Source organism: Xyrauchen texanus, chromosome 18 (assembly GCF_025860055.1).
Source record: "Xyrauchen texanus isolate HMW12.3.18 chromosome 18, RBS_HiC_50CHRs, whole genome shotgun sequence".
Lineage (NCBI taxonomy): Eukaryota > Metazoa > Chordata > Actinopteri > Cypriniformes > Catostomidae > Xyrauchen > Xyrauchen texanus.
The window spans coordinates 13,996,232-14,019,058 of NC_068293.1; the positions used below are offsets into that span (position 1 = coordinate 13,996,232).

Consider the following 22,827-nt stretch of genomic DNA (forward strand, 5'->3'; position numbering starts at 1 on the left):
AACTCAGAGTAAGCCAAAAAAAACAAAACATTTATCTACTGAATCCTGTCTGGCTAAGCGGAAATGTGATAGTGGTTGAGCGAAACTAGAGTGAACATCGGCAGGGCATTTGGGGATCAAAACTGACCCTGAATTGCCGTTCATCTTATTGGACAGGTAAGCTTACATAACTGCAAAGCATGTGAATTATAGTGCCATAAGGATTGATCTGTGTAATTTTAGCCAACTTGATCTTGCCTGCTAACACTGACAAATTGCAAGCTACATTGCCTCGTAACTTTCAAATAATGTCAACGATCACTGTCATGACTGCTATGTTGCTCGGACCGCACCCAAAACTTTCACCCACTTTTGCACATGTGTCTATGGTTGAGTGACAACAAAGTGATTTGTTTTATACTAAAAGTCAGGTATACAGGATACATTTAAGCAAATATGCTGGTTTCTTGATCGTAGTACAACATATGACATACAAAACATGCAATAATGCAACATAACAGTGCAGTGCAACAGTCTGATATAGTTCAGTGGTATGTAGATGTATGTGTGTTTGTTGTTACGTCATTGTTTTGGCCGATGCTCACTTGCTTTTGGCCCTGTGGAGTGTGTGCAGTTCACTTAACAGCCACAGATGTCATTAATAACAAGGGTTTCTGAATATTACATACTGCACCTTTAAATTAGACTGAGCTTTGTACTCTTCATATTATGAACAGCTGGAATTTGTTCAAAATCGAAGGCGTAAAAAAACAATACTTACTGGCAATTCTTCTGGTACTTCGGAAGGAAATCTCACCTCACAGGGGACTGGATTTTGTGGTGGTGTGTATTTTGGATCTCAGGGAGTTTATAGTGGCCTCTATGGAAATATTCCAGTCATTTTGATGTTTGCTTAAAAGTTTTTGGGGACCTCGAAATACATTGGGAATAACGAGTAAAGCATTGTTTAGAGGTGGCATTTAGGTATGGACATCTTAAAGGTGCACTCGTTATTTATTTTCCTCATTATAAAAGTTTTACTCTTAAAGAAATTAATTGAATTTTGAAACATATGTATAAAAACATGGGCACTCACATGAGATGAGGACTGTAGTCATATCAGTAATCCTATAAAAGCTGTTTTATTCTACTTGGGGCAGGGGCGCCCTCATGGGGGCTGCCATTTTAGAATCACATGACCAGCTGAATACTACTGGCATATTCTCAGTAACCGTCTTGTTATTGTACATTTCACTCTTGGATTAAATGAATAATGGCTGATTGTGAATAGTGAATTTCTGCAATGGCATCTGTAACTGATAACTATTGATTTTGAATGGTGCTGCATCCACACCACTAGGGGTCACTGTAAGTCCAAGATGACATTAACAAAAAGTTACTGGTAAAAGTTACCTTTAAAGCTTCACAAATTAATACATTTTATAATGACATTAACTTTTTTTGCATCGTATAGGCATACAGTATTTGCAAGGCTGTCTTTTACCTTAGTGTTTTAATTGCTTTTCATCTAAACTGTTTGTTTGAGTGTGGTAAGCATACATAACATGCATTCACTTTAATGCAGAAGGATTACAAAGGGAGCTGATTATCTGAAATAATAAATACATAAATTATGGTAGTTATATAAGGTAATCTTAAAGTGTCTGCTCTGCACAATCATATTTTCAAGAGGCAATATGACTGAGAATTGTGAGAAAATTACACATACACAAAATAATTAATTATTACTTTTATTATTCAAATATTGAAAACCAATTGAAATGCAGATGGATTTTCAAGTAACCTTCTTTTCTAAAACCATAATGGTCAGATGAGACTTTCATTTTGCAGGGCAGTTACACTTGGGTGATTTTGCCACTTTAATATTCTTCTCCTTCTTCATCCTCATCTGCCATGCTGTCAGTGCCCACTTCTTCATAATCCTTTTCCAGAGCAGCCATATCTTCTCTGGCCTCTGAAAACTCTCCTTCTTCCATTCCCTCACCCACGTACCAGTGCACAAATGCTCTCTTGGCATACATCAGGTCAAACTTGTGGTCTAGACGAGCCCAGGCCTCAGCAATGGCTGTGGTGTTACTCAGCATGCAGACAGCTCTCTGTACTTTAGCCAGGTCTCCACCAGGAACCACAGTTGGGGGCTGGTAGTTGATGCCTACTTTGAATCCAGTTGGGCACCAGTCGACAAACTGGATGGTCCGTTTGGTCTTAATGGCAGCAATGGCAGAATTGACATCTTTGGGCACCACATCTCCACGATACAGAAGACAGCAGGCCATGTATTTACCATGACGGGGATCACATTTCACCATCTGATTAGAAGGCTCAAAGCAGGCATTTGTTATGTCGGCCACAGATAGCTGCTCATGGTAAGCCTTTTCAGCAGAGATCACTGGAGCATATGTAGCCAGAGGGAAATGAATACGTGGGTAGGGCACCAGGTTGGTTTGGAACTCAGTGAGATCCACATTCAGAGCTCCATCAAATCTCAGCGAGGCCGTGATGGAAGACACAATCTGGCCAATGAGCCTGTTGAGGTTGGTGTAAGTTGGACGATCGATGTCCAGGTTTTTGCGGCAGATGTCATAGATGGCTTCATTGTCCACCATGAAGGCACAATCAGAGTGTTCTAGGGTGGTGTGCGTGGTTAGAATGGAGTTGTAGGGCTCCACGACTGCCGTGGACACTTGAGGAGCGGGATAGATGGCAAACTCAAGCTTGGATTTCTTGCCATAGTCAACAGAGAGACGCTCCATCAGCAGGGAGGTGAAGCCAGAGCCAGTACCTCCACCAAAGCTGTGGAAGATGAGGAATCCTTGAAGGCCAGTGCACTGATCAGCCTGTTGGATTTAGAGGAAATTTGCTGATTATATTTCATAATTAATAATGCCTGTAATACTCAATTTGCACTCATAATATTTCTGGGTTGAAATTTTTAGAAACCACACCAGTTTGCGTGTCCTGTCCAGCACTATGTCAATGATCTCTTTACCAATGGTGTAATGACCACGGGCATAGTTATTGGCAGCATCTTCCTTGCCAGTAATTAGTTGCTCAGGATGGAACAGTTGGCGATATATGCCTGTGCGCACCTCATCTGAACACAAGAAAAAATCAGCTAGTTATTGTTCCAGCATATGTCAGTTGATCAAAACTCCAATTCTTTTTGATGCTCAATGACAAATAAGTAAGGACCCCAATTTAAATACTAACAAACACGAGGACACACTACACCAACCCCTACCCCTAAACCTAACCTTCCTTTACAAGTTTTACTGCAGTGACTATTGTATCACTATGGTAATTGTAGTGAAATCAGAATAACCACAAATTTAAATGTAAATTACTGTAGTTACACCATGGTTAATGCCATAAAAATAGATACAAAAATGTTACTACAATATTTCTATAGTAAAACTACCTTTCTACAGTATTTGTTTTTATTCATTGTTATAAGTAGAATTCAAGAAAATACTAAAAGAGGAGACAGGAAACAGAATGGGAAAAAGAGTGGACAAAGGCAGATTTGAACCCAGGTCGCATACACAAAAAGGTAGAATAGCACCAGCATCACGCCCAACACCACTGCAGCAATGTCTTTAAAATAGATTGTTGTAAATTTCTATGTTTCCACTAGACTATTGGACATGTTATGTGGCAGGTGCTATTTAAACCTGGGTGCAAATAGTCACTCCAAATAAGGGATAACTAAAAAGAAATCAATATGTTCCAACAATACATAAATATAGTTGGTTATGTGTTGATTTTTAAATTTTCTGATCTGTCGGCCAGGTTTAACTTACCAATCACTGTGGGTTCCAAATCAACAAAAATGGCACGTGGAACATGTTTCCCAGCTCCTGTTTCACTGAAGAAGGTGTTGAAGGAATCATCTCCTCCTCCTATTGTCTTATCACTAGGCATCTGCCCATCCGGCTGAATACCATGCTCCAGACAGTAAAGCTCCCAGCATGCATTTCCCATTTGGGCCCCAGCTTGGCCAACGTGCATGGAGATACACTCACGCTGTATGTGGACAGAGGAGGATGAAACTGTAACTGTTCACTGAATAAATGAATTAATCAAGTGCAGCATATTGATTTATTTATGAAATACGTGTTTCCATTTGGGTATTACAATGAGAAATCTTTATTTTATCCTTTTATCCAGGATGTCATTTTGTCTATGGCATGCATCAGCCCAAAATATTTTTTCTAACTATTATAATATCTTATGGGAATATCAGACTGTCGCAAGGATTAAAGATACAGGATCCAGCTAGCTTTTAGTATTAAACTCTCTAATTTTTCTTTCATTGTTTTAAATGAGGAATTTAACTGGGTCAGTTAGTTTACTTGATTGCACCTCGGTTGAGCTCATCCGAAATTGTAATAGCCTTACGCATTTCCTAAGCTTTTGGATCTATTCTTTGATAAAGAACTCAACTTTATTTACATTATATTTATGCATTTTATCCTATTATCTAGCCAGGGTTATAAGATCTGTAGAATACAGATGAAGAGGCTGAGTGACTTCCTTTGAGGCAATCCACCCCCTCCATGTCCCATTCAGCTGCACCCTTTTCTTTGTGTAACAGGCAGAGATATCTCACTCAAGACTTTTCACTAGAACAGATATATCTATTATTCTGCTATGCTCCAGTTTTGGTCACTCATGATCTCATTAATTACCAATGCGTCTCTGTATGTCATAAAGGCATGAATGTATTCATTCTTCAAGTAACAACCCAATTTCTCATGCTGTAGTTCCCCTTTTATCCTCTTTAGCTGAAGGAGAGTCAGTGTGCTATTTTGGCTCTGCAGAACCACCAAACATAGAAGAATGTTATATTCGGAAAAGGTAAATTAAGCAGTGGGGTTTCCTGCTGAAATATGTGTCATAGTCTGGGATTGGGCTGTGAAGGCCGTAGCCACATCCTCTTTACAATGAAAAGCTAACTCATTGACTGAAACTCAATCAGGAAGTCTCACAATTTATTATTTTCATAAAACTTGTTTCACCAAACTACAGGGCCTCTAATTTTGTCTTCTACACGCACCAACAAATGTAAAATACCAAATATGAAAATTATTGAAACATTGCATAATTTATCAAAATCTCATAACTTTGCCATTACTCCACAAAATGTTAAAGAATATACACAATTTACATATAGATGCAGTTGTTTATAATCAAACAGCTCTTACCATCTTGTCAGTTTTTTCCTTCAGGCCGACTTGAAGATTCGGAAAGAGAAGGCAGATGTGGAGAAGAAAGGAGAGGTGGGGTTTTTATAGAGAGGCAAGACGAGGAGGAAGAGAGGGGGTTAGCAGGAAGCAGGATAGCCTGTTGGCGTGAGGATAGTAATGCAGAAGGGTCACCCTTCCTCCACAAGCATAGTCTCTCTCCATTGGGAGTTTGGGTCTGTGAAATCCTTCTGGCCCCTTTACTTGCTTTTGGGCATGCAATAATACTGAACAATGCCAAGGAAATGTACAGGCTATATGTAACATTTCTACATGCTAATGTGTAAGTTGCATACCAACTGGTGGAGACCTGATATCTTGACTAGTTGTATATAATATGAAGAAAAACTAGTTTAAAGACTAAAGAGAGAAATAATTATTTCATACTCGCAATTACTTTTCAAATCTTTTTTATGAAAAAGGTAACAGTTGTGTCAAAGTGTAGCCCTATACAGTATTTGAAAACAGATATTTCTTGTCTACTTGTTTACAAAAGCATGAAGCGATCTATTGATGATTACGATTTTCTAAGACATAGTACTTGTTGTACAAAAAGAGACAGTCACGCAGGCCCAATTGTCATAGGACTTTAATTTCTGTGCTACAGTGATAGTGAATGACACAGACCATATCCAGCCTCTCATAGTAATGTCTATAGACATGTACAGACAGCTGAATCATGCATAAAAGCTACAGCAGGTGGTCATTTTTGTGCTGCATAGACACTGATGGGGGGAAGGGTGTCATGGTGAAAAATGTTGTCTTGCCTAAAAGTCTTTATCACTTTTGCATTTTTAAACAGATAACAACTGTATATCATGAATAGTGTGCAGGATTTTAAAACAAGATATTTGTTCGGAAAGTGCTTGTCACAGGAGGTTTTTAGCTATTTGTGTAATCTATGATCAGTTTTATTCTATTCTATCCAGTTAATTGGACTATATATTAAGTTGAGCTTTTGCATAAGACACAAAAAGTAGACAAATAGTTTGTAGTAACTTTGTAGTACTAAAAAAATCTAAGAAAATTTGTAGCAGAAACAAATCTTAGCAGATTACCCTGAGATTTAAAAAGTTTTAAAAAGATTTAAAATTCCACTCCATCCTCTTCATCTTCTCCAATGCTGTCAGTGCCCACTTCTTCATAATCCTTTTCGAGAGCTGCCAAATCTTCTCTGGCTTCTGAGAACTCTCCTTCTTCCATTCCCTCACCCACGTACCAGTGCACAAATGCTCTCTTGGCATACATCAGGTCAAACTTGTGGTCTAGACGAGCCCAGGCCTCAGCAATGGCTGTGGTGTTACTCAGCATGCAGACAGCTCTCTGTACTTTAGCCAGGTCTCCACCAGGAACCACAGTTGGGGGCTGGTAGTTGATGCCTACTTTGAATCCAGTTGGGCACCAGTCGACAAACTGGATGGCCCGTTTGGTCTTAATAGCAGCAATGGCAGAATTGACATCTTTGGGCACCACATCTCCACGATACAGAAGACAGCAGGCCATGTATTTACCATGACGGGGATCACATTTCACCATCTGATTAGAAGGCTCAAAGCAGGCATTTGTTATGTCGGCCACAGATAGCTGCTCATGGTAAGCCTTTTCAGCAGAGATCACTGGAGCATATGTAGCCAGAGGGAAATGAATACGTGGGTAGGGCACCAGGTTAGTTTGGAACTCAGTGAGATCCACATTCAGAGCTCCATCAAATCTCAGCGAGGCCGTGATGGAAGACACAATCTGGCCAATGAGCCTGTTGAGGTTGGTGTAAGTTGGACGATCGATGTCCAGGTTTTTGCGGCAGATGTCATAGATGGCTTCATTGTCCACCATGAAGGCACAATCAGAGTGTTCCAGGGTGGTGTGGGTGGTTAGAATGGAGTTGTAGGGCTCCACGACTGCTGTGGACACTTGAGGAGCGGGATAGATGGCAAACTCAAGCTTGGATTTCTTGCCATAGTCAACAGAGAGACGCTCCATCAGCAGGGAGGTGAAGCCAGAGCCAGTACCTCCACCAAAGCTGTGGAATACCAGGAAACCTTGCAGACCAGTGCACTGATCAGCCTGTTGGAAGAAAGTGTTAAAGAGAGCTTATCGAAAAATAAAATAAAAGACTCTTGATTTGTATCCTACAATGCACTAGTCTGACTGACAAAAAGTAACTGTAGCATTTTCATAACTGATTAATTGAATTGCAAATCAGACCAAATGAAATAATACCAGTTTGCGGATTCGATCGAGGACTGAATCAATGATCTCCTTGCCAATAGTATAGTGTCCTCTGGCATAGTTATTGGCAGCATCCTCTTTTCCAGTGATGAGCTGTTCTGGGTGAAAAAGCTGGCGGTAGGTGCCTGTCCGTACCTCATCTATGCAAGGAAAACAGACAGTATTACATTTTAACATTTCATAATTTAATTGGTAAAACTTTACTAAGAGATTATATAACATTAGTTTACACAATAATTAACCATGAACAATACTTTTAGAGCATTTAACAGCATTAATCTTGGTTAATGTTCATTTATGCATATACTAATACATTTTTAACATTTAAGGAATATTTAAGGTTATGCTCAACAGCATTTGTGGCATGTGCCTCGGTGTAATGTTACAGTGCCTTTCTGAAACCCAGGATTTTGATTTTGTTTTTAAAGAAAAGGAGGGGCAAGTCAAAATAAATGTTTGTGGTAATCAATATAATGCCACAAATGCTGTCGACTGAGCTAAACTTATATTGAAAATGGAATATGGAATATTCCTTTAATGTAGGCTATATGTACACATTAGTGAATGCATTATAAATTAACATGAACTAACAATGCACAGTAGTATTTCTATAAATGAACACTAACCAAGATTAATGCTGTAAAATAAATAATTAAATATATTGTTCTATGTTGGTTCATAATACTGAATACATTAATTGTTAATGATTAAAACCTTACTGTAAAGTGTGATGATTTAATTTGTATTCACTAAAAGGCCATCTAGGTTTACAATTTTATCATTGTGATACTCACGTTACATGCTATTTTAAACAACTGTCAAAGTTATTCCCGTACCAATTACAGTGGGTTCCAGATCTACAAAGATGGCACGTGGAACATGTTTCCCTGATGCCGTCTCACTGAAGAAGGTGTTGAAGGAATCATCTCCTCCTCCTGTTGTCTTATCACTGGGCATCTGCCCATCTGGCTGGATACCATGCTCCAGACAGTAAAGCTCCCAGCATGCATTGCCAATCTGTGCTCCAGCTTGGCCAACATGGACGGAAATGCACTCACGCTGAAAATGGTCAGAATTCAGATTTCACATTAATCTCTAAATTCATAAAGACTACAATATGATGTTCTTAAAAGAAATATCTTAAATTAATGTGTTATCAAAAAGAAAAGTTGTTGTACATTACCATATTGTATTTTGTCTTCAAGCCGATGCTCAGGGTTCGGAATAAAGCTCTAAATGTGTCAAACCCAGACACCCAACATATTTATACCTGAAGCATCACGAGGTAACAGTGTTCTGTGAAATAAGAGAAGTCGCTAATGCTGATACCATCTTCAGGCCGAAAAAGAAAGGAGGACAAAAAGAAAGATGAGGTTAGTACCTCCTACACTTTGAGTAGACCTTTATTGTTATGGCATGATATAAAATTCAATAGGCTGGTGAACATTGTTACAAAAAGCTCCTTTGATCCTCTGGGGAACATTTTCACAAAAGAACAGCTGAACAAACTGTATGCCTTAACATGTGCAAAACAGTTTTTCATGCATACTCAAAACAAAGCAGCATATATCTAAGAAAGCACTAGTAGGTTACTCATTTGGAGGACCCACTTTCATGAATTAATAATACCTTCTCCAATTTCAGAATAGAGTAATGTGATACCCTCTGTGTGTGCACTGAATGAGGTTTGTTGAATGTGATTGAAAAATTGTAATGCAAAAGATGCTCGGATTGACTTATACAAATACTGATGCATGAGAACAATATATCTTAAATTTTCTTTTCATGTGGCTTCCTGGACATTGCAAAGGAGCATTTCACATCCTTTTCTTGTAATCTGACCCAGAGTATCTGCTAACATGGCAGAACCTGTAGTGTTCTGAATTCTGACAGATTATATGTGGACAGAATTAAGAGATGTTATACTTTTTAAATGTCAGCAATTTTGTGTCTCTGTGATTACATGTAGCTCTGTTTACAAATGTGTCTGCCCAAAAGCAATGCATTGTTACACATGTCTGTAAAGAGATCATTCACTTCAAAAGTAAGACCTTTCCTCTTATTGTGTTTGTAGAAGATCACATTTCTGAAAACACATTCATGGTCTGTGCCCATCCTCCAGTAGTGAAGTCTAGGGCATAACCTATCTTTCTCAGGATTTTGCGTATGCCCACCTGAAATATGTGATGATACGTATGGCCACCAGAATGAACTTTTTCAATGCAGCACCAGAGTGAATCTGGGGGTTTATGTTTTTCTTAAGTGTACAGAGATTCTCTCTAAACATGCAGGGAGCTGCGGGAGTGCAACTGATGGCACTGGCAAGACAGACTGGCCGACTAATCTGATCCACTAATCAGAACGTTTATTTCAGACGTGATATTTGCTAGCCAATAATATTTTCAGTTTCAGTAAGGGGCGGGACATTTCCAGCTTCTGATGCGAGCATCCCTGGAGTAACCAAAATTAAATGTAACTTATGCAATTAAACTGTGAAAATACTGCATGTTATTGCACCCCTGCTAGTTTTTGATGCTCTTTTTTTATTTCCACACACAGAAAAGCACATTATAGTACACAAATAAAACAATTAACCATTAATTCTTATGTAGGCTATAGATGGTAATACAAGATAACGTGTTAACGTGAACATCACTACACTCATATTAGCCACAATGCTTAGCAGTTTATTGCATGTTATGAATTAGTTTATTAGCTAGAGTAATAATAAAGTATTAACAATGTTCATAGTAATCTAATAAAAGGAACATTAATGACACTTATTAATTTTAATACATATTTAACATGAAGTTACCATACCATGATTCTGAGTAGAGTACTCTACACCATGCCAGGAAGAAACTTACATATTATATATATGATATATATTTTGTAAGTTTATGTGGGACTATAATTACAGCAGCATTAAAAAAAAATAATAATGTTATGCAAAGAAATACATTTCTTACACTGTTTTACATATGTACTGTATAAAAAAGTACATTAATTTTAGAGATTGAGTGCATGTTTATTTATTTATTTTTATTGGGTGTCTTTCATTAAATCACATTATGCCCACCTCTTCAGACACTACAACACCACTGTCATCCTCCCTCTGGTATGTTTTGCTCTGCAAGTCACACCTGCCACTTTTGATGTCCTATTACTTTTTTAAAGCATTAGTGGCAAAAATCTCATGTTTTTGTGGTGAACTATTAGCTATGTATGGTAAACTAGTATTTAACATAAAATTATATCTCAAAACATCTCAAATACCTGTTTCCCCAACTAAAACTACTTGTAATTATAAACCAATTTGTATTATCACAAATATGATATTTATCCGTGTCCTACATTTTGCATGTAATATTTCTTAAAATATATTATATATTAAATTATACATACAACAAATATTTTTTAATTAATATGTGTTGGTGTTTCTACTGTATAATATTTGTTGTTGGAAAATAATACAATCATTCAAATAAGTGTGTCAAACTGCATTTAGACATGTCCCAAATTTTGGTAACAGGGCTGACAACAGGAAACGTCTTGGTAACTGTCGAAACCTCCATTCTTTGATGGAGGGAACAAAATGTTGATGTAGTTACACAAGGGGCCGCTCTTGAGAGTCTATTCTTTTGAGAAAAGGCCAAGGAGAATTGGCGAGTGGAATTTGCATGCCACTCCCCGGTACATACAGGTATAAAAGGAGAAAGAATGCCCACTCTCATTCAGGTTTTGTGCTGAGGAGTTGCGACAAGGTCCGGCCATTTCAGCTAGTACAGATTTATGGCAAGAGGGACACAACTTCTCATTCCCTTCATCAGAGAATGGAGGTTACGACAGTAACCAAGACATTCCCCTTCTGTCACTCACTAGACATTGTGTCGATGTAGTGACACTAGGGGTCCCTATAGAAAAATGGCACAACAGCTGACCCATGTTACATGAACTGCTGAAGCAGATGCAAGCAAGCTGCGGCTTGCGTAATAGCAGGTGCATCAGTCTGCACGTAACCTCCCCCAATGCCCCAAAAAGATGTCATGTAGTTCCCCACGTCCTTGAGGGGGGAAGCAACGTAACTATCATGGGAGCAGGCCATGCCAGATGCTGCCTTTTCAAACCTGACAAAACACGGGACAAAACCAGCTCAACCTGGAGATTGTAAAATCTTGCAAAGGTAATGGGTGTAGCCCAGCCAGCTGCTCTGCAGATGTCTGCTAGAGAGGTGCCGTGGGCCAGTGCCCACAAGGATGCCACACTCATAGTAGAGTGTGCTCATATTCCCAAAGGGGCGGGCATGGCCTGGGCCTGGTATGCCAGAGCGATGGCATCCACGATCCAGTGGGCAAGCCACTGTTTGGAGACAACCTTCCCTTTCCGCTGTCCGCCGAAGCAGTCAAAGAGCTGCTTAGAGCGTCTAAAGCTCTGTGTGTGATCCGAGAACCGCACCAGACACAGCAACGACAGGGTTGGGTCTGCCTCCAGGGTAGTGCTTGCAGGCTCACCACCAGATCCCTGAAGGGAGTTGTGGAAACATTGGCCCCATAGCCTGGCCTGGGTCTCATGTTCACCTGAGAATCTGCTGGACTGAATTACAGGCAAGTATCGCTGACAGAAAATGCTTGCAGGTCCCCAACCCTCTAAATGGAGGTGAGCACAATCAGGAGGGCCGTCTTCAAGGAGAGGGCTTTCAGCTCGACTGACTCGAGTGGCTCAAAGAAGGCTCCCCGATGGCCCAGCAGGACCGTGGAGAGATCCCAAGTGGGGAAGAGGCGTGGCCTGGAAGGATTCAGCTTCCAGGTGCCTCTGAGGAACCTGATGATCAGGTCGTGCTTCCCTAGGGACTTACCGTCCACTGAGTCATGGTGAGCCGCTATAGCAGCTACATATACCTTCAAGGTGGAGGGGGACAGCTGCTCCTCCAGCCTCTCCTGCAGAAAGGGAAGCACTGACTCGACTGCACATCTCTGGGGTTCTTCGGCTCGGGAAGAACACCAATTCTCGAACAAGCGCCACTTCAGGGCATAAAGCTGCCTAGTAGCAGGAGCTCTGGCCTGAGTGATCGTGTCTACCACTGCTGGTGGTAGGCCACTTAGGTCTTCTGCGTGGAGGTTCCAGAGGTCTGGGCAGGGGTGCCAGATGGTGACCCATCCCTGAAAAAGAAGGTCCTTCATCAGGGGAATCTGCCAGCTAGGTGCTGTCGTGAAGAGCATGAGGTCCGAGATCCAAGTCTGGGTGGGCCAATATGGGGCCATGAGGGCTCGTTCCTCGTCCTCCCTGACCTTGCACATGGTCTGTGCAAGTAGGCTTACTGGGGAAATGCATATTTGGTCTGGATTCCAGCTCCGTGGTGGACGTCTCCCTCCCTGTGTCTCAGGGGTGCTTAGGAGCCTTCCTGGTCCTCGTGCCGGCCCGTGAGACAGGGGGCGTTAGCTTCCTGCGGGGGGCTCTACACTGGGGCCGAGAGCTGGGCTCGGGCTGAAGTGGAGCCATCTGGGCTTTCGCCGCCACAAGGGGGACGCCCTCGGTGAGCATACGGGGTGCAGTGATCTTGAGCCACACTGGGGCTGGATGGCCTCCATCTTCTTCTTCACCTCAACGGTGTCGCCGAAAAGTCCCATCTGGGATATGGGCACGTTGAGAAAGCATGCTTTGTCGGCATCCCTCATCACGACGTGGCCGTGAGTGGCGCTCCGAACCCAGGTACCAATCATCAAGCCGCAAGCACTCGGAGGAGGGTGGAGGGTTTCAGTCCAACCCGATACTCGCAGAGGCTAGGGCAAGCATGGTGGTCAGGTCTGCGTCAGCCTCAGACTGGGTGGGCAGACCCAAAGGTGGCTGCCCAGTCAAGTCCTCAGTATCCGACATCGCCATTGCACACTCCGATGCAGCAATCAAAAACTCATCCTGCTTGCAGGCCCTGAAAGAGACATCAAGCTGGCCTTGAGGCAGGAATGGTCTCATTTTGGAACCGGACGGGAGCAAATGAGCATTGTGGGGAACGGGAGGTCTGCGGGGAATTACCCGGTGAAACAATGCCCATTGGACTCCCCAAATCGCCTCCAACACCAGCCGGGATGGCCTCATACCCATGGGTAGAAGTGGGAATGTTTTATTTAACTTAATTAATTTAATTATTACAATTTCTCTCCTTTTTCTGGACAACCAAAAGGACACATTTGTGAACAAAAGGGGCTGCCCACATTCTGTACACGTCAGTCATATATTTTGGATTCAAACGACAAATTTCTTAGAAAGGAGACGTTTGCATTACAAAAAAAATAAAAAAAATCAGAAAAAGTCAATAAACCTATTCAGTATCCAGTGGAAGGGCCCTTTGAGAAAATATTAATTTTCTCACATTCATTTTGGTGTCTCCTCCCACAACAGTGCCCTCCAAGGAAGCAAAATGCAGTTTTGAATTCGCCCCGGAGCATTGAAGTGCCCTCAGATGAGTAACAGGGCAGATAAAAAAGTCTACTCCATGTATTGTGTTGTAAGTTAATCAAAAGAATAATACTCGATCGCTACCGCATTTCTGATATTGCGCACATGCAGTATAGACAGGTATATTAATTATAATGATTTATTATTAAAGGTTGCGTTGCTTTCAGTGATATAAATTAAATGAGTCTTTTATAGAATTTTATATACTGACATAAACTGAAGGAGCTGTCAGGTTTAGCCAAAGCCAGTTTGGTTTTGTTGAATCTAATAAGCCATTAGACTAATCAATTTAAGATAAAACATTCAGTCTACCACATTACAGCAGCACACTTGCATATTACACAGTCTATGTAAGGCACTAACTCCCTGGGGAGCACCATCACACCCTATGGGGGCACCAGAAACTCCACCAGCTGCCCTTATTCGCATGTTAAATGTTATTCAAGGACCCTGTAGCATTCAATGAACACAGTCGATCGCCTCGTGCTCGCACTTTCTCATTGCGCCCTCATGCACCACATGTAATGCCATGGTACTGAATGATTGAACATGTGCATATTTTATGATCCTGTTACGGTACTCTAAGGTACTTTAAAAAATACAACTTCAACACACTGTAAGTTTAGAGTAGAAAAAAAGTCAGGGTCAAAAACAAGGTAGCTATGAATTAATAAATAAATTATGAGCCATCCAATATAGAATATTGTTTTGTATTTTTTTTTTTTGTACTTTAAAACCATCAACAGTGAGTCAAACACTGAGAAGGGGCGTGAGAAAAATCACAAACTGGTGCAAACTTCGACTTGATATTGCAAAGAAACATTTACATTTATTAACCATGCTTCCAGAATTCTGATGGCTGTTAGATTGCTATCATTATGGGTTGATATCTTTCTTTAACCTTTATGCTTTTTTTTCTTATTGTCTTTGTAGGTTGGAACAAATATGGTGGAGTACCATGTTAAGGCCTTACATTCGCCTACATCCTACACTAAGCAAAACAGGCCTGAACATAGATCATTTTGAATTCTTATTTTAACTTAATACATTTTATGGATGCTATTCATTCCTTACATAAATAGTTTTCTAATAATAGACACTAGAATCCTAAGTAACATTTAAAGGGATAGTTCACCCAAAAATTAAAATGCTCTCATCATTTACTCCCCTTCATGCCATCCTAATGTGTTCAACTTTATTCTGCGTGAACACAAATTAAGATTTTTAGAATACATCTCAGCTCTGTTGGTCCATTCAGTGCAAGTGAATGGTGACCGAAACTTTGAAGCTCGAAACAGCACATGCAGCAAAAAAGTAATCCATATGATTCCAGTGGTTAAATTACTGTGAATGTGAGAAAAGTGAGAAACAGATAAATATTTAAGTCCCCCTTTTTTAAATAAAAATCTTCACTTTCAATGAACAACACAACTTGCTGGGTTAGATTAGCCCAACGTGTGATCTGTACCATATTTAAACAGCAGCTATGTTAAAAATAACCCATTTTGAATGACTAGAATGTCAAACAATGTCTATAATATTCTACATATATTTACATTTCTGTTGAAAAGTGCACTTGCGCTCCTTCTGTCTTTCGCTCCCGTCTCACCCACACTCACACACTGCTGTGCATCATGGCCGCATTACCACCTTGGTGTGTGCAATATTTTTCAATAATTCAAAGGTCTGTCATCAATTATTCCTTACGTAATATATAATACTGTAATAATAAAAGTACTATAATTTGTAACAAGTGATAGCAAGAAAAGCAGACCCAAATGCAGAGGAATAGTTCAAAGGATTTATTTACAAAAAATGTGAGCAGTCCTGGTATCCCAACAGGAACATCAAACAAACAAACAAAAAAAAAAAAAACACAAACAAAATGAACACTTAACAAAGAACAGGAAACACAACAGAAATGGAGGGAAACCAGGTAGGGAATTGAAGTAAAAGGGCATAGTCTGGAGGAGGCCTCAGGGCAGAGGCAGGGTCTGGCAGCCTGGGAGGCAGCCTCAGTGCAGGGTTCATGAGGGAGCGGCTCAGGAAGCGGCGCTGTGGACGGCTCAGGTGTGGGCACTGGTCATGGCTGGGGAACGGTCTCGGGGCCGAGAGCACAGGTAGTGAAGGGGAAACAACTTCCGTGGCTGTGAGCAGTGGCAGGGGAACAGCCTCCATGGCTGTTAGCTCAGGCAGTGAATGGGGAACAGCATCCTCGGCTGTGAGCAGTGACAGGGGAACAGCCTCTGTGGCTGTGAAAACCGACAAGGACTGGGGAACAGCCTCCGTAGTTGTGAGCACAAGCAGTGACAGGGGAACAGCCTCTGTGGCTCTGAGCACAGGCAGTGACAAGGGAACAATCTCTGTGGTCGTGAGCACAGACAGTGACAGGGGAACGACCTCTGTGTTCGTGAGCACAGACGGTGAAAGGGGAATGACCTCTGTGGTCAGGGGCACAGGCAGTGACAGGGAAACAAACTCCGTGGTCATGAGCACAGTCAGGGAAGTGCAAACGACCTCTGTGGCCTTGAATACTGATAGGGACAGGTCAACAGCCTCCATGGTCATGGGCACTTGCAGCACATGGAGAAAGGCCTATGTGGCTGGGAGCGCAGGCAGCAACTTGGATACGGCCTTCGTGACAGAGGACGCTGGAACTGGGATGGCCGAGGCTTCTGGCACTGGCTCTGGGATGGACGAGGCTTCAGGTTCTGACTCCAGCAGGGGAACGATTCACGTGGAACAGCTTCCGTGGCTGTGGGTGCTGGCAGCGGCAAGGAAATGGCCTCCATGGACATTGTCTGGGGCAGGGGAAACAGCCTTCGTGGGCGTGGATGTTGTCAGTGACTGAGGAGCAGAAACTGGACATCACCAGAGAGTGCACAGCGGTAACTCACGCATGCCGGCAACCAACAACCGGACCTGTGTGCTCACACAAAGAATGTACACGAAATACAAGACAGACAGGGGATGATGATTTCACGTCCTAACCATGTTTAGCTATACAAACCTATGCTTCGGTGCACACTATCGTTGTTACATCAAAATAAAAATAAAAAATGCTACTCGTTAGATCATTTAAGGCTTTATTTCTTAACCACTACATAGCTGATTAGCTGCCACATAAAATACCTAGCTACATAATAAATCACTAAAACACTGAAGTCTATGGCTTGCCTTTTGTGTGATTAAACAGCATTAAACCGTCTCTCAGACTCAGATAGTGGAAATGTATTTGAGGCACAAAAGGGGTAAAGATTCAACTGTCCTACTTAATTAAAAACATTATTTTACCTCAGTTTAGATCATGTTCTAATGAGATAACATACTGTAAATGCGTGGTTCTAGCTACTTTCAGATTGGTCTACACCAGTCCTCTTTCTACCAATAGCAGAAACCGTTGGACATGCCCATACATTTCACTCTGCCAGTCCACAGTTCACTTTCGATTCAGTTCACTTCGACATTGCTATGGGTATTCCTTCCCAATTACCTAGTTGAAGCCCTTGTACAATAATGCCAAGCCTGAGAATGGCAATGGTATTTGAGCCCCACTGCTTTAGGCATCTCTCATACTGAAAGCCCTTTTTGCTTTGTCGTCGAAATACACTTCTTCAGCAGATGGGAGCTTCTCTGCAGAAGCAGACAGGACAACACCTAACCTGTACTACTCAGCACCTGCAGCGAGAAGACTCATCCCTCCCCTGCAGTGTTCTGGTGAAGATCCTCTCCGCATCGCCATCCCTCGGTGAACGGGTTTTTCGCTTCAGATGCTCTCATTTGAACAATGCAGCATTTCAGCGGGACACCACCTGCTTCATGCGGTGTTCCGTCAGAAGATATTGTATCCTTCTTATATATACACAGTATATGCATTAATATGTTGTAAATCACAAAAAGAGCCATTTGCGTGCAACACATCTTTTTCAAGACGTCATTCCGCAGCATCAAATATGAGCGAGTGGTCCACGGAGGATGTCACCATCCCTTCTCCCATTGAGGGTGAAGAGCATATGCATGCCACTGATAAGAGTTGATTTGCGTCCCATCGCAGGCGGTTGAGGAGCCTGGTTTGCAGTGGTCGCCTCCAGTCATGCTGGAAAGATTCCGTGGATGCCTCAAGATGGCGCTGCAGGTCACAAAAAGTCACTGGTGATTCAGTCTGATGACTCACCATTCTATTTCGGGTCAGCACCCCATGGAGTACCCCACCCTGGCTCCACCAAAGACAGCCGAGCCATCGAATAGTTTCTGTGTGTTCAAATAGAGAATGTTCTCTGAAGAAACAGAAATGTGCTCGCTGCAAGACGCCACATTAATTCACTGTTCATTCTCGCAGGATATGCCGTTTTCCTTTTTTGTGTTTTGTACTCACAAGAAACAGAAATGCGCTCGCTGTCAAGACGCACACATTAACACTTTACACATCGCCGCAGGGTGATCCGGAATGGTAGACGAATGTGTTCCTTTGCGTTATGTTCACATAAACAATATAAATATTCTCATCCACACCCATCATATCACTTCTGAAGACATTTATTTAACCACTGGAGTCATATGGATTACTTTTATGATGCCTTTATGTGCTTTTTGGAGCATTTTGACACTGATTCACTTGCATTGTATGGACAAAAACAGCTGAGAAATTCTTCTAAAAATCTTAATTTGAGTTCAGCAGATGAAAGAAGGTCGTACACATCTGGGATGGCATGAGGTTGAGTAAATGATAAGAGAATTTTAATTTTGGGGTGAACTTTTCCTTTAACGTGCAGTTTCTGGCTCTCATTACTCAAATTAATTCATGATATCAACATAACTAACCTTGGACCATCACTTTATGTCATCTACACACTCAGGTGAGGCACTGTCCATAAAAAACTGTCATCTCGACATACTGACACTATACAGCCAAATGTTTTTTGTTAGTTTTTTTTAAACATTTTAACAAATGTTAAATAATGTTTAATACCTGAAACATTACACTACCTGCATCGATTATACGCGATGCCAGGTGAAAACACTGAAAACTGGAAATTTAAAACAATCAAATCATGGAACGCTTCCGCATTCAGGAAAAAAGACCTCTGAACACACCCTCTACCTGTCGACACACCCCCACCTTTCGATCTGCCCCCATTTTTCCAAACTGCAGAGACCCATGCTAGCCAGATTGGAGAAAGCGGAAATCTCCAAAACGGTTGGTCAAGATTGCGATTAAATAACATATTTAAAATCAGTAATACATTTAGATAATAATGGTATCAGAACTTGTGCTTCTTTAGCTCAGATCATGTAAAAAACAAAATAAACAATATATAATTTTCAGGCTGGTCCAGCTAATGCATGTTCTAGTGTAAACTGATGGCATGTCACTAACAAAAGGTTGACTGACTCTTGATTTCATTCCTATAGATGATTACAATTTCTCCAATTCATACAGTAAGTGCAGTGACCCATCCAGGGGCGGACTGTGGCAAAATTTCAGGCCGGGATTCTTACACTTATCAAGGTCACTCCATAACAATTTCTTTTTAAAAATGACAACCTTCTATAATGTATCTTAAAAAAAAAACATATATATAATTTCCACTACACATTACTGAAGAAAAATAAACATGTTTAGGAAAGTGTTACTTAATATGAAATGTATCCGAGCTCCCTTACATCTGACCAATAATATTTGTTAATTATAGAATGCAAAACAAACCAAGTAAACTGTCAAATAAATTTATTTTCAAAAACACATATATTTAAATTATATTATAATATTTATTTTTTGTGTACAACTGGGCTACTGACTAGCTTCAAACAGTCAGCCAAATGATTGACGAACAATGAACAGAGAAAACATACTAAGCTAATTGTTTCTGGAGATAAAATGATCCACATTGCATGGTGGTAAATACACCACTAGAGGTCAGTATTACTCCACGTTTTCTGGGATTATTTCTGTGCATGGAAGAGTCCTAAACATGGTGAGACATTTTTCATAAAACACATACTTTTAGTCAGGCAACATTTGAAATATAGGACATTTGGGGTATGGTGGTGTACAGACCCATAAAACATGTTTCAAAGTTAAAACTGCATGTGTAGCTGTTGTCAACTTTTTGGGTTGCTGTACAACATGATGATCAACAAGATGAATACTACATGAATGCCGATAATGAATAAGTATTATGCATTGTTTATGGCAAATTCACTTTGGTAGTGATTGTTTGATGCTTAATGGTTTGTGATGTAATTGATGTAATCTTTCTTTCAAATATTTCCCTCATACAGTATATTGAGATCTAGGTTAATACTATATTTCTTCTTAAATGTATTTGCAAACAGATAATAATCATGTTTCATGTTTCAGATTCTCATAGGATGGCTATATGGACATGGAGGGGGTGGAACATGAAGCTGATGAAATTATGCAACAGGTCTCAGACATCACAAAAAAATATGTTGGCCAGCAGATTTACAACCATCAAGGTCGGCAAGCTCAAAGTGACGTCCTACCTCTTTCCATGTCCTAATTAATCACTGTAGTGACCTTAACCCTGTAGCTCATACACACACACAGTGAAATGAATTACACTTTGATTAAAGTCTGCCACAGTTACGTCCTCTCGAGCAAACCTGTTTCGTGCATTCCACGACTAGGGTGTATTTGATTCTATTTTATGCATGACTAATGTACTATTTATTTCAGTAGGCTATACTTTTCTGATATAAAATTCTTTAAGTTGTTTTTGAAAAGATGCACTAAACATTCTGCGCACCTATAAACATAGATTTTTCCTTCTGTGTTGTTGCTGTACACTTATGTGTTATGTGTCATAGATGATGTATTATAGGAGGACATTTTAGAGAGTGAGAAAAATGTCACTATTTTACAATAAGATGAAAAATGCTGGGTGAATTATATTTCTTATTTAATCTAATTAAGAATATGTTCAATGCTGGATTTGAATGGAGCCCCTGGGAGCAACTAAAACACAAATGGTGTGAAACTGGCAATGGTATTCAGCTGTTAGCTGATTACATTGATTCCATTTATTTGTGACAGTTTTCCAGTAACTTCACTCCTGAAGGTGAGTATTTCATCTATGTATATGTAAACGCTTTGGGCTCAGAGCCCTTATATAAGACCTGTATGTGTCTCACTGTGAAGGCAGATTGGAAAACATAAAGCATTTTGGATAAATCAATACCAACATGGATCAATGTAGATAATTATTGGTTTAATTCATTAGCACACTCCACTTCACTGAGTTGTGCCATTAGAATATTAAGTGGTGACAGCACAGAAAATTCAATAGAATATTTTTTTTTATCTACCTGAGGATTTGAAATGGGTATGTACTGGTATGAAGACAGTGCTCCTAATCTAAATTCAGAAGCACAAAAGACATTCTTGGAATGGATTTCAGACATTGGAATGGCCAACGGTCAACCGATGTAGAAAAGGAAGTTACCTTTTAGGTACTCTTGTCAATCGACTTGAGAATGTGCAGGCCCATTAGCTGAACCAACATGAAAAATTGTGTTTTTAACATGATCTGTGCTAAATATATATATATATATATATATATATATATATATATATATATATATATATATATATATATATATTTTTTTTTTTACTGCTGAAAAAAGCTGCCCAGACTGCCAGGGAGCGTTCCAAAGGTGGCCGCCAAATGGAGTGACTTGCCTTGAAAGGGACTTTAATTTCAGCTTTTTTGGATTGGTCTTAGTTATGACCTGCATCTTCACTCTGGTGGGTATGGCGTTAAAGCCTGATTCCATTAGAGAACCTTTTTAAGTTCCACAAAGACCTTTTTGGTTACTCCCATAACTTTGGTTCCCTGACAGGAGTGAAAGAGTTGCTGCATTAGTGGTTGGTGCTATGGAGCACATCCCAGGGGCGGAGACCTTAAAACCCTATACTATCACACACATTTTATAGGCTTTAAGGATTTTGTGACTGAAGGGAAGAACACTGTATCTCTCATCCCTTAACAGTGAAAAATCAGTAGCTGTGGCAAAACTAAGCAGCGTCTTGTTAGCTCTTTTCAGGGATCCAAGGTTAAGAGAGTTAACAAGACGTTCCCTTTCAAGATGTTAGTACACTTCGATGCTGCATCAGTAGCTTACGCAATGGGAGCCATATACAATAATGCCATAGTACTGATGGGGTAATGCCCATGTGGGGGTGAGGGCATGGTCGAGCATACTTCTGGGGAGAGAGGAAGCAGTAAGGGTTTTTAAGATGAATTGCTGCTAATTGTGACTTCTGTGTTCACAGTGAGAGGTGGGGAGATAAAAGGCTGCCCAAAACCCCAGAGTGAGAGAGAGAATCCAGCTGACAAGCTGTATGTGTGTGTGTGTTGACCGCTGTCGGCTGTTATGAAGCTTTACCATCACGCTTGATGTGGACATGTTTGAGTTATAAATAAAAGTGATGTATCTGAGTTGGAATCGCTGATCGCTGTTCCCTGCTTCCTAATTTCATTGAACCTTTACACTGGTGCCAAAACCCGTGAAAAAAGAGGAAAAAGGATGTCATTGCCACTGGATAGTGTCTTCAGGTCCCTTACCAGCATCCACCAGGCTCAACACTACACCATTGTGGACATGCACGTGGAGCAGCAGTAGCGTTTTGAGGCACTCCTTCAGCCCAGGAAGAGGACCGGTAGGTGCTGCGGAGCTTAGTAACCCAGGGGGCAGCAGCTACCACCCATTCCCCGGCAGCAGCAAACCCTCACATGCTGCTCTTGAAGATGGGGCCTCAAGATGCCCTGAGATGGCCGCAGCAACAATGGCTGGTACATTTTCTGCTGCTGCTGAGGCCCAGATCAAAGAGCAACAACTTCTGGTCACCGACTTACTGGACTACGCAAGGTTGAAAAAC

At 40.9% G+C, this 22,827-nt stretch overlaps 2 protein-coding genes across 2 annotated transcripts; both read right to left on the minus strand.

Moving 5' to 3' along the window:
* Positions 1-1,733: 1,733 nt before the first annotated feature.
* LOC127659332 (tubulin alpha chain-like) lies at positions 1,734-5,348 on the minus strand. The gene is made up of 4 exons (XM_052149107.1): positions 5,205-5,348; positions 3,801-4,023; positions 2,946-3,094; positions 1,734-2,837 (listed from the first exon to the last, which is right to left on the minus strand). The coding sequence occupies exons 1-4, from the start codon at positions 5,205-5,207 to the stop codon at positions 1,860-1,862; spliced, it is 1,353 nt and encodes a 450-aa protein (XP_052005067.1). The 5' UTR covers positions 5,208-5,348; the 3' UTR covers positions 1,734-1,859.
* A 309-nt stretch (positions 5,349-5,657) lies between these two features.
* Positions 5,658-8,797, minus strand: tuba8l5 (tubulin, alpha 8 like 5). The gene is made up of 4 exons (XM_052149108.1): positions 8,656-8,797; positions 8,309-8,531; positions 7,464-7,612; positions 5,658-7,307 (listed from the first exon to the last, which is right to left on the minus strand). Exons 1-4 carry the CDS (start codon positions 8,656-8,658, stop codon positions 6,330-6,332), a joined length of 1,353 nt encoding a protein of 450 aa, XP_052005068.1. The 5' UTR covers positions 8,659-8,797; the 3' UTR covers positions 5,658-6,329.
* Positions 8,798-22,827: the final 14,030 nt, after the last annotated feature.

Coding starts and splice junctions, on each gene's coding strand:
- LOC127659332 (XM_052149107.1), bottom strand. Junction 3,095..3,800: donor TTTGGAACCCACAGTGATTG/GTAAGTTAAACC, acceptor TCTTGTGTTCAG/ATGAGGTGCGCACAGGCATA. Junction 2,838..2,945: donor TGGACAGGACACGCAAACTG/GTGTGGTTTCTA, acceptor TAAATCCAACAG/GCTGATCAGTGCACTGGCCT.
- tuba8l5 (XM_052149108.1), bottom strand. Junction 7,613..8,308: donor TCTGGAACCCACTGTAATTG/GTACGGGAATAA, acceptor TTCCTTGCATAG/ATGAGGTACGGACAGGCACC. Junction 7,308..7,463: donor TCGATCGAATCCGCAAACTG/GTATTATTTCAT, acceptor TTCTTCCAACAG/GCTGATCAGTGCACTGGTCT.